The sequence below is a fragment of the Aphelocoma coerulescens genome, unplaced genomic scaffold, assembly GCF_041296385.1.
Source record: "Aphelocoma coerulescens isolate FSJ_1873_10779 unplaced genomic scaffold, UR_Acoe_1.0 HiC_scaffold_87, whole genome shotgun sequence".
NCBI classification, from domain to species: domain Eukaryota; kingdom Metazoa; phylum Chordata; class Aves; order Passeriformes; family Corvidae; genus Aphelocoma; species Aphelocoma coerulescens.
The window spans coordinates 845,466-858,792 of NW_027184071.1; the positions used below are offsets into that span (position 1 = coordinate 845,466).

At 49.9% G+C, this 13,327-nt stretch overlaps 1 protein-coding gene across 2 annotated transcripts; it reads right to left on the reverse strand.

Moving 5' to 3' along the window:
• Nucleotides 1–2,103: 2,103 nt before the first annotated feature.
• LOC138102582 (uncharacterized) lies at nt 2,104–8,582 on the reverse strand. 2 transcript variants are annotated; one of them, XM_069000311.1, is made up of 6 exons: nt 8,187–8,582; nt 7,159–7,346; nt 5,619–5,739; nt 3,885–4,527; nt 3,415–3,527; nt 2,104–3,036 (listed from the first exon to the last, which is right to left on the reverse strand). In XM_069000311.1, the coding sequence occupies exons 1-4, from the start codon at nt 8,413–8,415 to the stop codon at nt 4,457–4,459; spliced, it is 609 nt and encodes a 202-aa protein (XP_068856412.1). In that variant the 5' UTR covers nt 8,416–8,582; the 3' UTR covers nt 2,104–3,036; nt 3,415–3,527; nt 3,885–4,456. The 2 variants fall into 2 exon arrangements, with proteins under 2 accessions (XP_068856412.1, XP_068856411.1); XM_069000310.1 differs by having other exon boundaries at nt 3,822–4,527.
• Nucleotides 8,583–13,327: the final 4,745 nt, after the last annotated feature.

A 13,327-nucleotide genomic window follows, 5' to 3' on the forward strand; every position in this document is an offset into this window, starting at 1 on the left:
TTAACCAATTCTGTGCTTGCACATAGCCTGTTCTGGCATCTGGTGTCACTCTGAACCGGGGAAAGTCACACATAGATACTGTAGGACCATGAAAATCTCTCCAAATACAAAGCAGTCTCCAGGTGACACGAGTGACTACAGCAACCTCCAATAACGTAGCAGGGAACCCAGATTTGTTGTGTTCTCTTTGTCATTATGGGTTTATAATTCACAGACTCCGAGAAGGGCTTGAGTTGGAAGGGACCTTAAAGACACTCTAGATCCAGCCCCTCTGCCATGGGCAGGGACACATTCCACTAGCCCAGGTGGCTCAGACCACATCCAAGCTTTGGCAAATACCCAAGGACACCTTTTCTGTTTTTCAAGGTCAGATTTCCATGCTCCTATTCACAGATGGCTCCAGTCTCATGCAGAGGATTGCTGGGTTGGTCACTCTCATCTCCACAACCCAGCAATGGTCCTATTTTGGATGGCCCCAGGGACCAGCTACTGCCTTTGTTCCTTCCGCTTTCCTTTCCAGGATCAGTGATTTACCGCTACTTCCTCCACGTCTGAGACAACTGGAAGAGATAAGGCACTGCGGATGCAGCTTCTGACAGAGAGCTGATAACACTCAGCTGAGTATTTTATTCTCCTGCCACTACGCTGTCAGGCTGCCTACACAGAGTTCCTCCTGCTTGGAAAGGGGCTGGTGTGAGCAGCAGGAATTGATGCTGGCTGGAACACTTCAAAGAACTGGACAAAAGCAGCCTTCTCTGGAAGGCCACCAGCTGCCCTTTGCCAGCAGCACAAGGTGTGAAGGCCCCTTTGAAGGCCATCCCTGCACAAGGACAGCCTGGCCTTCCAGTACCTCTGCCAGTACCCAGAACACCTTTCAGGCTTTGGGGCCGGCCCTGTCCCTCGCTCTGGAGAAGCAGGTTGCTGTTAGAGCTCACATATCCACAGTTTCTGGCTGGATTACCACGTTTTACCACAGACAGCCCTTCCGACAACAGTACACAGAGGCTCAATCTGCAATACAAGGGCATTTTTTTCCAACTTCTCCCTTGGACCAGTGTGCAGCAAGCACACCTGGGCCTCATTCAACTCTCTGTGTGGGCCAGGCGTCAGCTTCTGTTGGGAATTTAAAGCTTTTACCCTACTTTCCACAGCAAATCATGAAGCAAACTCAGCTGCACCAAAGCCCAAATTTCACTTTAAAAATTACAATTTTCATTTTCCTCTATTCAAGCCATGAAGAAAACAAACTTTACTTGAGTGAGCTGGAGGCACAGCGTCCTCCCAGATCATTCACGAGCAGAACAATACTCCAGGGGAAGACTGGCAAAGCCAGAGTTTCCTGATACTTAGGAAGCTTTGCAAAACCTTCCCACCTGTGGTGGTACTGCACCCTGCTGAATTCCTGGAGCCCTCACTCACCTCAGGTAGAGTTTGGACAGGAAGGGGCAGGAGGAGGGAAGACTTTGCAAACCCTGTCACGAGGCCAGGGCTGTTTTCATTTATGGTGACACGTTGCAGTACATAATCTTTTATTTAATGGGAGGGAGGGAGGTGCTGAAGGGCAAAAATTCTCAGTAACAAGGACATCTTCCACTTAAACAGCAAGGTAAATGAAGGGGAAAGTGCAATCCTATCTTTCCTGGAAGGGATTTTATACACATTATTGTTGCTGAATACATGCCTAGACAGTGGTGATTTAGGGCATCTAATCAAGCTCCCACAGTATCACCACATCTGTTTTGCCACATTTTCTTTCTTGTTTTCATTGTGCACGATTTCTCCTCCCCGGCTGGCTCCTGGCTGCAGTTCTACGCTCAGGGGAGCCCCGCTTTCTCAGCAGGCCTCTGCAGCGAGTCTGTAGCCAACGTGTGGCTCTGCTGCCAGCCCAAATGTGCCGTTCCCTTGCCCAGCCTGGCTGCAGCTGGGGGATCTGCTGGGCACGGCTGGCGATTTTCATGGCCAAAATCCTCCAGCGTCCTCACGTCTACATCTGCCCCTTGCTTTGGAGAGCACAAATCACAGGACACTCATCTCAGTTGACAAATGTCATTTATTACAAATTGCTACACCCGCGCTGACAATATATAACTATACAGATCTAACTTCAAGTTCAAAAAAGTAATTTATTAGACTTCTACAACAATGCAATGTAAAACTATACAAATACCCACTTCCGTTAACAAAAATTAATTTATTGCCAACCTCTACAACAACTCACTATACACAAAGATCAACTGAAGGTTAACAACTTAATTTATTGCATACTACTACAACCGTACAGCCCATATATCAGTACAAAAATATCACTATCCTTCTCTAAATAGCCCTATGCCAAGAACTCAATAAACAGCATTCTACAACTGTACAACTTCACACATATTTAAATAGAAATAAAGACATTTATAACCACCACAAGATACAGATATAGATGAAATATTAGATATTACATACTATATCTATAAATACATACATACAACAAACCTATCTCTAGGCAACCATACCAATCTCCATATCCATACAACTGAATCAATACCAATATATAGCTGTACATCTCAACACATATGTAAATATAGTTATACATAGAAATAGATCAATATACATATAAAAATATAAAAATAGACATATATACCTAACCAAATACCACTATACCTATTTAAGTAGCCATATGCCTAGAACTACATCAATAGAAATAGATACCTAGAAATCAGCATACATAGGAAACAGAACTTAACACAGACATAACAACATACATATATACTTAGATAGATAGATACACATATATATAATTACAAACATATATATATATACAGCATACATCCATAAATATAACAACATACATATAGAAATATACCTATACAAATAGCAACCTACATATAAATATCCATGTAATTATCACTATCTTATGAGCAAGTCCATACATCTTTAAACAGAAATACAAGCAGAGGGATTCCAGCCGCCCCATTTTCAAAGCCTCTCCCTCGGTCTCTTCCTCCCGTGCAGAGCAGCTCTCCTGGACGGGGACAGCAGATGGGACACCTGGGAAGCAAAGGGAACACTGAGTCAGGATCGGGACGTTTCCCTTGGCAGCAGCTGCACTTCCATCAGGGAAGAGAAATCTCAGAGCCTCCCCAGGAGGCTTAGAAAGCAAAACCAGGCGCAGCGGGCCGGGCTGTGGCGAGCGCAGCCCCGGCGGGACCGTCCCGCAGCCCCCGGCAGCGCGGCACAGCCGGCACCGCTCCCGGGCCCTGCCGGCACAGCTGCCTTGCCCAAGGACAGCCCCTGTGCCGCCCGGGGCAGCCGCGCTGAGCGGCCCCAGCACGGGCAGGGCCCGCTCCTGCCCAGCCGGCCAGTGCCCGCGGCCAAAGCCCACGCCAGCCTCACGCCCACCCTGCCTCACCGGCCCTGGGGCCTCACCCAGGCTCTCGGGTGGCAGCAGCAGGTCCCCGTTCACTGCTCTTGCTGTGCCCTTCAGCTTCTCCCTGCTGGTTCTCATCAGTCTCTGGATGTTCTCAAGGTCTTCAGGGCAGCTGTGGCAAAAGTGGAGACTCTGGACTTGGTTCCATGGCTTGGCAGACCCACAGTCCCAGATCCCGCTGTGCTCCCTGCTGGCCCCCTCCATCCCCTCAGCCCTGCCATGCCCTCGGCAAACGCACAGCCGCCTTCAGTTTCTTCAGACCCCCACAGTCCTCTCATGCCCCTCAGTCCCTTCAGATCCATCCTGTCCCCTTAGACCTGCCACCCCCCTCAGCCTGTGCCACTTCCCTGTTACCTCAGTGCCACTTCGCCCTCTGCTCCCCCAAACCCCCCAGTCCCACCAGCACCTCAAGGTCACCGTCCTTTCAGTGTCGCTGCCTCCTCAGCGCCCTCAGCCCCCTCTGGCTCACCGTCCTCCAGCAGCTCCTCAGGGCACAGTGCCTGCGGCCACCGGCAGCTCCCACCGCTCCAGGGACACCGGGGCTGCAGCTGCTGCTGCGCCCGGCCCGGCCGCCAGCTCGGAGCCAGCACAGGAAGAGGGGACCGAGGGGGCACAGGGGGAAAACAAGAGATTAAAAAGGTGGCTGAGGGCAGAAAGAGCTTAGGATGCAGCCTAGGCTATATAAACATCAATCTATGTATCTAAACATCCAAATACCTCTTATGGTATAACTGTGTACATTTACAAATATAACTTAGATATATAAATATTTTTCTCTACACATATATAAATCTGCAAATCTATAACTTTAACTGCCTATGTATAAATATAATTACATCACATCTATAACTATATATATAAATTTAACTACACAGATCTATAAATACATTCACCTATAAACACAACTCTATAAATCTATAAATACTATATGTAACTAATAAGTATAGTATAAATACTATAAATAACTATATGGATATATAAATATAACTATAGACATCTATAAATCTATCTATAAACAGAGGGATTCCACCTGCCTGATGGTCACAGGCTCTCCCTCGGTCCCTTCCTCCCACGCAAGGCAGCCCTCCTGGAGAGGTAGATCAGATGGATATCTGGGAAGCAAAAGGAACACTGAGTCAATATTGGCCTTCAGGCATCTCTCCTTTTGGAAGTAATTGCCTTTCTATCAAAGACTGTAGAAGGTGACCTGAAAGGCAGACTCTCCCTTGGGAATTTGAAGCCTGCTCTTTAAAGAACAGGGAGCATTCCAAGTTTTCAAAACCTCCGAAGGTTTGAAGTCTCCCGATAAAGTCTCAGCACCCGCAGTGCAAATGGCACCCACGAGAGCTTGAAGCACAGACAGTCCCAGCTCCCACACAGAAGCCCAGCCTTGTTCCTCCTCTGTGCTGACACAGACACCTCAGTCCTCACTGAAAGAGCTGAAGCTGAAGGGTGCTGTGAGCTGAGTTACGAACCAGCTCCATTACCTGGGACCTACAAACTGCCCTCTGCAGTGAGCAACAGCGGCTTCAACTCGACCATCAGCTCTGGCAGGAAGAGCTGGGAGGGAAAGATCTCCCCATGAGGCCTGCAGGCTGCACCAGCCTTGCTCAAGAATGCAGATCCAAGGTGCTCTCTCTCTCCTATTAGTTCTCGCTAATTTGGGGTAAGTTTTTCCTTTCCAAATCATAAATCCTTGTGTTTTATCATTTGCTTGGCCTCAGAGCTTCTGCTGCTTGTATTTTTAATGTGTCTCACTAGGCCTACCAGCAGATTGGTCATACATTGATTTAATGTTCTGAGACAAAAAGCTCAGACTTCTACATTGACTTTCTGCTGGGGTTTTGCTCTCTTGCTTCAGGAGTCACTCAGTGTTGCCTCCAGAGCACTGTCACCCTGCAGCAAACTCATCCACAGACTTCAGCTCCAAATTGGGACACCTGGGTTGGTGACACAACTCCCACAGGGTCAGGGTTATTCATGGCTCTCTGGCCACAGCACAGCACTCAGTGTCAGTGCCTCTGGAGAAGCGTGGAGGGCAGGGCTCGGGGAGGCTGAGCCAGGGCAGGATTTGACCTAAAGGCACCAGGAAGCACCAACCCTGCAGACAAGAGCTCAACTCTTCTCATCTCCCTTCCTGCCAGAGGCAGGCTCAGAGCAGCTGCCTCAGAGCTCTCTAAAGCAGTGTGGGCTCTCTCCTTACCAGGCTCCTCGGGCTCCAGGGACCTCTTTCTGCAGCTCATGGCGCCAGGCAAAGCTCCCTCTGCTGCAGCCCTGTTCCCGGCCTCCCTTCCTGAAGACTCAGGGGCAACACTACGATTGTCCTGAAAACCAGAAAGAAAGAAACCCAAAGATCACTCACTGTTTTCTGCAGGGACACAATAGATCAGAGCCTGCCACATTTTCTTCTCTTGAAGAAGAAAATGCTTTTGAAAACTGCTGTGTCTGAGTTTACAGAAGACGAAAGGTCATCACACTTAGCAATGAGATACTGGGGATCCCAAAAAATCCCACTCACCACCTTGACTCTGCCCTTTCTGGCTAATAAATCTGCAGCAGGCAGTGGGTCTGCATATTAAACAAAACAGAGAAATTCTTTGGCAAAGTTGTATAATAATATGCAAAAAGGCCTGTGCCAACACAGGAACTGAACACTCCAGGCACATCTGGGAAGAGGCAAGAGTTAACAGGAAGGGGATTCCTAATCCAAAGAGGGAATCTGTCAAACACAAGGACTCATGGTCCCTGACTGAATTGCTCTTCCACACAGAAGAAGCCCCTGGGCTTAAAGGAGTCCTTAACCCGTTCATGTCCAGCATCATCATTGTCCTGCTCACCAATCACACAAGTCATGGGGCCTCAAAACCAACACTTCTGCCCCCTAAAAGCTCCACTGCTCACACACTTCCATCCCTTGTTCCTAACAAAGAAGTCTGGGCCCCAAAGGCCTTCAACAGTGGAGAAGACTGACTTCTCAAACACAGTCCAAAAGCTGCCAAAGCTGACAAAGTTGAATGTGGGGCTCACACTGAACACATGAAGTGGGCACTAAGGAAGGAGTTCTGCCAGCTCCTGGCACAGGGATGTGCTCCTCCCTCCACAGCCCTGAGCAGAACAGCAGAACACTCTCATCCAGGCTGCAGCTTTGCAGGGTCTGGATGGGAACACACATCTCTTCCCACAGAGATGCCCAAGAGGAAGGTGCCTGAGCTCTGGAACACAGAGAGCAAGGCTGGCAAGTTTGCCCAGCTGAGGATTTGCCAGATAGAAACAGGAATGGAGGCACCAGGCTACTGAGAGGACAAGAAAGCTGCAGCTCCAGCCCTTGCTTTGCCTTGGCCTTCCCACCCAAAACAGGCAGAGCCCACGTCTGCTGCTCTAACGGAGGCACCTCTCGCCTGCCCCTCCCTGCATGGGACACTTTGCCTTCAGTGGCAATTCTCCCCTTCTTTCCCATCACACAGAGCCTCTTAGAACCTACAGAGCATCACCACAAAGGCCCCTGCACCAGGGATTCTCCCCAGCAAAAGGAGCACCCAAACCTGGCCACCACCGGCTCAAACCTCTCATCCTCCCTAAGGGGGGAGACTTTTCATTCCCTCTTCTTTTGGAAATCTTGCTTGACCAAGCAAATCCTTCCTCGTCCATTCAAAGCTTAATCCAAGAAGCCTTTGCTTCTCAGCCATGCAACAACATCCACAGCTCTCAGCCCAGCCCCTTTCCCTCCCACCCAATGGAGTTACCTGAGCAAAGGGAGACCTTTCAGGCAGGGATGGTGACAGCATCTCCTCCAGTGTCTTAAGAACAAGGTCTAGATCCAGGGGTGGCAATTCCTCGTCCCCAGGACTATTCCAAGCCCAGCTGGAGGCCGTCCACGCTGCCCAACCAGCACTGCCAGCTGGAGCACTGGGGGCTGAACTGCCTGGCGTGGCTGCAGGAATCCAAACACATTGGTCAGGCTCCAGAATGTGGCTTTGGGACACAGAGCTCTATTGCTGCCTTGCAGCAAACATCACAGGAAGCACACAGAAACTCAATTCCAGAAATGTATTCCAACTTCCCAGGGGATTGGAAGACTGATTTCTTCCTCTCAAACAGTGTTTCCTCTAATTGATGGGTATGGATATTAAAGGATGGATTGTAAAACTGATCTACACACAAAGACTTTGTAATCTCAGCCTTTTCTATCTCCCCAGCAGCTTTTAGATGTGGCTGCTTCTGAGTTTCTCATCCCAACAGACCACAGAAAGTGGATTCACCCAGGAAGAGCCCAGATCTGCAGACACACATGCTAAAATTCAACTCTGATTGTATTGTAAAAAGCAACCTTGTGGGTGAGGCTGTATTCTGCAGCTGCAGCAGTTCTGGGGACACACAGAGCTCACTGAAATTTAATAGCCTTCTTTGCAGGAGAGACAACCTGTAAGCTCTGCAATATCCTGTCAGCATCCTAGTTTGGGCTTCATTTCAAGAGAGATGGGGGTGCACGTGACACTGACCAGTTGTGGACCAATGTTTTCTGCCTCTCCCTTTCATCCCTACAGAGAGGCTGTCTGGAAAATGGCCAGAACAGCCTCCAAATCTGGAGGAAGGACAGGAAAAGCAGACAGAGACTGGTTTTGTTTTCATGGTCCTGCTTCCCCATACACTTGACACTTTCTACCTGATTCTCACTTGAGATCTACCCATGACAGAACACTGTGCAAAAAGACTTTAAATGGTCACTTTCCAGGACCTGTTTGAAAAGCAAGGGTACAAACTGTCTCCCTACCTGATGGGCTGTAGGCTGGGGTGTGCTGCTCTGAAGATGTGCAGCTGCGCTTCTGCGGAAGGGCCACGGAAGTTCTCGGATGGTCTACAGGCACCAGTGGAACCATGAGCTCAGGGTGGCGTTTAAGGTCCATGCGAACCAGTGGAATGACGAGCTCACGCTTGAGTGGAAATTTGCATGTGCCTGGTTCCTCAGATGAGACCCCAGGAAGTCCAGAGGTGGTAAACATTCTCTTGGGAGCTGGTGGGGAAGCGTCAGACTCCTGAGCACCTGGACTTGTCCTGGGAGGTCCGGGAGGCAGCTCTAAACCCTCAGGTGAGACAGCACCGAGGTGCTGGGATGAGGGAGCTGTGTAGGAGGCAGGGAAGAGGAAAGGAGGCAAAGGGAAGACTAGGTGAGTATTGGTTCTCAGGTATGTTTCCCTTGGCAGCAACTGTACTTCTATCAGGGAAGAGAAAAGCTCCCATCCTCCCAAGCAGGATTACAAAGAAGAAAAAAAAAAAACATGCTCCCGGGCTATTCAACAACCAATTCCTTGTCTACTTAGCTCTCCCCTACTCATTCAACCGTCTGGGAAAACCGTCCCGCTGCAAATCCTTGGCAGGAGGCAGTTGCCAGAAACCCAACTGCCGGGTCTTTTCCCTCTGCTCCAAAGGGACAGGAGGCTCCCTCCAGCTGGGCGGGACCACAGCCGGGCCCTCGGCTTACACACCCGCACGGAGAGCTCCCCAAGCAACCCCAGGGCCGGGCCAGGAGCAGAGCCAGCCACGGCTCAGGGCTGGGCCGGCTGCAGGCCCAGCGGGCCGGGCTGTGGCGAGCGCAGCCCCGGCGGGACCGTCCCGCAGCCCCCGGCAGCGCGGCACAGCCGGCACCGCTCCCGGGCCCTGCCGGCGCAGCTGCCTTGCCCAAGGACAGCCCCTGTGCCGCCCGGGGCAGCCGCGCTGAGCGGCCCCAGCACGGGCAGGGCCCGCGGCCAAAGCCCCCGCCAGCCTCACGCCCGCAGCTCCCACCCCGTCTCACCGGCGCCGGGGGGGTGCCCGGCGGGGAAGTGCAGCAGCGGCCGCTCCGTGTTGAGCTGCTGGAAGCGGCTGGGCTGGCGGCTGCGCACCTCCAGCCCGGCTGCCAGCCGCTGCCTGTTGGCCCTGGTCAGGCGCTTGATGCGCAGGAGGAGGTCGGGGCGGTCGCGGCGGAAGTTGGGATTCTTGAAGTGCACGGCGGCCCCGGCATCGCCCGGCACAGCCGCGCCAAACCAACCCAGCACCTTCTGGAAGCCGTAGAGATTGAGCTGCCGGACGACGCTGCCGAAGTGCGTGGCTTTGAAGGAGTCCGGCAGCGCCGCCCCTCCCTCTCCGCCCGCCCCGTCGGCGCCGGCCGGGCTGAGCAGCTCCTGCTCAAAGAGGGCGCGGTCGATGAGCACCCCCTGGCCCTGGGTGTCCCAGCGCACGGAGCGGACGCGGGGGCTGTTCGCCAGGCGCCACAGCTTGGCGGGGAAGGTGCTGGCATTGAGCCCGGCGGGCAGCGGCAGCTCGGCCATCGCGCCTGTCGCCCACTGGCGCCGCAACGGCCGCAGCTGCACCGGCGGCGCGCGGCCTGAGGGGGGCGCTGCGCTCGGCCCCGCGCGGGAGCGAGCGGCACAAAGCCGGGGCTGCGGGCACAGCGCGGGCGGGGCGGCTCCCGGGGCGCTGCCCGGGCGCGGCACGGACCGGAGCGGGGCAAAGCCTTTCTTTCTCTGCGTGGAATCGTCCCTCTGCCTTTGGCTCGCAGCACGACCCCAAACCACCAAGGCAAGCGCAGCCAGTTTCAGAAAGGGTCCAAACTGAGGAATCCCATGGGAAACTGTTCCTATGTGTCAAGTGGCAGCCACATCTCTCTGTGTTCTGCATGGCTGAAGGGAGGGAGGAAAAAGATCTTCCACTGAGTAGCTTCACTCTTTTGCTTGGGGTTGCTACCAGAGTTGCCTACTTCAAAGCACACTGGTCCAACAAGACCAGGGGAAATGATGAAAAGGAGAGACTTGAGGACTTGCTTTTTGCCTCTTTTCCAGCTAACTGGCTGGCTCTTTCTCACTGGCTCTGCCTGTCTTGGGCAGATTTGGCCCATTTCTCATTCTTTGGAGTCAGAAGCAGCAACAGGAAGGGGCAGCAGTTTTGTCAGCGTTGCCATCAAAGCTTAAATCGTGCGCCGTGGATGGATGTTGCTTTCCCCAAGGGATTAATGACCTAGAGTTGTAGTGAACTCCCGCTGATGTCTCTCCAAGAGATTGTGCCTTTTTCTTTCCTCAGGAATCATTTCTTCTCTTCTTTTTTTTCCCCAGTCTGGGGAGAGTTCCAATGCAAAATCCCTCCTGCAGCCAAGTCTTTTCAATGGAGACTAACAAAGGTGATCTTCCAATCCTCTGTGCTTAGTGTCACTTGTTCTTTTAAATTCTCTCTTGAACTGGAAAGATTTTTCTGTTCATAGCAGGAAAAAATAGACCTAATTCTTCCATCTCTTTAATTCCTGCCTTTTTTTTTTTTTTTTTTTTTTATGTCTCTACATCATTTAACCCTGCGGGCTCATGTGAGTATGTTTGGTGCTGTGGCATAAGCTCATCCCACACACACAGAGGGGATGTTCTCCGTACATCCAGCTTGTCTTGAGTTCCAGCTAACACTGCCTTCTCTTGCCCTCCTTCCAGCTCCCTTTGTGAGGAGCCCTGCCCTGTCACTTTGGTCCCTGCCCTATGGGTGACACAAGGATTGTTGGTCTCACCACATTCTGGAATAGTCTTTTGCACTGAGTGGTTTAAAGATGCCCTGTCATCTCTTCCTGTGTGTGCTGGCTTTCTCAGAAAAATGGAAACCCACTACCCAGAAAATCTCTTCCCAATTCATCTTAAACAGCTTAAAACAGTACCTGAATTCCGAATGATGCACCTCAGTGGGATGGGGTTTGTCTTTCTTTAAACACAGTGTAACAACTCTTGTAAAAATTATCCCAGCGACCGAATTGCAACAACATTTCTAATGAATAGGCAAAAAGGAGAAGACAGGAGTTCAGAAGAGAAGGGACATCTTTCTTCATGTTTCATGGCCCTTATTTCCCACACATTTGTCTATGTGCTGCTTCATCCAGAAAAGTCTCGTTTTGAAGATCTCCTCTGTACTCTCTGTGAGTTATGAGAAACACACGATCACTGGACCGGTGCCCTACTGGAGATGAGGAAGCAGGTGGCTGAAAAGCGGATTGTCCACTGGAATGTTTAGTCACCCCTGAAGTATGGTTATGTTTATGCATTGACTTTTCCACAGTACTCTGTGGCTAAGAATGAGAAGTTACCCTTAGCTGTGTTTTAAGGCTACTGAAACTTGAAAAGAAGTGTGCTTATCTTGTGTCTGGCAGCATGACTCATTCCCAATTTTCTACCTACTGGTAGAATTTAATGTCAGTTACAAACACCACAAGACAAATGATGGATATTATATTTCAGTGTTTGGGCCAAAAATTGGTTTAATAATTAACAACAGAAAAGGTTGTTAAGTTTTAGGAAAGAAAAATCCTTAAAACTGTGGTATGTGGTTTTAGATTAAGATTTTTCTCTTAAAATTACTCCTTTCCCCTTTAAAAGTAATTTGTAGAGAACATCACTCAATGTACAGGCCTGATGACTTTAAGTATTATTACTGTTCCATATCTTTCCTTTTTCCCTACATGGCACTGTAGCTTTTGAATCCCAATTTTTACCACTTTGAAAATGCAGTTTTAATGTTTTTCCTACTGGTGAATACTTACCAGTTCCAAGTTAAAGAGCAGTCAGTTCTGAAAGCGAAATATGCCTTATGTAAATATATTTTTTCCCTAGTCTCTTGGTATTACGTGCAACAGGGGCAACGTTAAAACAGTCTATACTGACTTATTTTAGAAGCTGTTAGAAATTATAAATATTTTCAGTATATCTGCCATACATTAGTGTGTGTTTCAGGTGAAACTGTCCTTTGTGCTCTTCTGCTAGCATGTAAGATCTCCTTGCGGCGTAGGAAGACACAATTTTCACTTTCTGATTGGCCCACAGCTGTGTCACTGCCTTCACCTTTCCATCTCAGATGCTCAGACAGTTTTTCCTCCAACACCTGCCATAGCAATGTCCCTTAAGGTGATGCAGACATGGTGGGCATGCAGCACCCAAGCTGTTCCTGATCTTCTGGGAACTAACTGCTGGTCCTGAACCCATCCTTTGCTGTTTACTTCTATACTGTACTTGTGGCAAAGGCTGTTCCTGCCAGTGTTGTAGGTTACTTGGTCTAACCACAGCAGCATGAAGAGTAGAAGCTGAAGAAAGAAATGTACATTTTTCTGACCAATTTAGCTGGAGTCTGTATTTGGACTTACATTGCTGATAAAAGTGAGAAATTCCTGGCAAACAAGTAATAAGTCATTGAATTTAGCATGTATTTCTTGGGTTCCTTGGCTACAGAATGGGGAAGAGAATCTTCATCACTTTCTTCCTCCTTACAGATGTGGTTTTAACCCAGTATAGGAACACCTAGACCCCAAGTTTGACATAACTAAAAATATTGGCATAGGAGGTAGAATCCCACCAGGCAAAGGGAATCTTACTGCAACAGCAGGTACAGAGCATCCACGCTTTTGAGTCCAGTGAATTCAAAACACAGGTTTTGAAACCTGCTCACCAGCACTGAGGGGGCCACCTTAGTCCCTGGACTTTAGAGGGTAAGAAGAGAGAACATAAAGTCTTTTCTACAGAAAAACAGAACCACAAAGCAAAACTTCATGGTAACTGCCCTGAAACTGCACCTCCGTTTTGGGATGAACTTGGTCTGAAATGGTTCTTTGCTGAACTTCACAAGCAGCTTCTGCCTCTTTCTGTTTGCTCCCTTGGGTTTGTTTGTCTGCAAACACCATCTCAGGTTGTTCTAGTGCTGCTCCCCCCGACTAAAATCTCTCTGTACATTCTGCAGCCTCCACTGAATATCTGCATGAACTGTTTTGTGTGATGTCTGCACAAGTCTTGTTAAACCTGAAGCTGTGATGCCCTGGTTTGGGTCTCCCTGTCTCCTGGATATGCTGCTCAGGTCTGCCAGGATGGTTCTCCTCCCTCAAGTGAGCTGAGCTAGTGGAAGCGCTCCAGGGACGTTTAAGAG

Bases quoted from the DNA above. Each gene is read 5' to 3' on its own strand.
- LOC138102582 (XM_069000311.1), bottom strand. From the start codon at position 8,415: ATGTTTACCACCTCTGGACTTCCTGGGGTCTCATCTGAGGAACCAGGC. The intron at 7,347-8,186 runs GTAGGGAGACAG...GGATTCCTGCAG, and splicing joins CCCAGCCTACAGCCCATCAG to CCACGCCAGGCAGTTCAGCC. The intron at 5,740-7,158 runs GTAACTCCATTG...TCTGGTTTTCAG, and splicing joins AAAGGTCTCCCTTTGCTCAG to GACAATCGTAGTGTTGCCCC.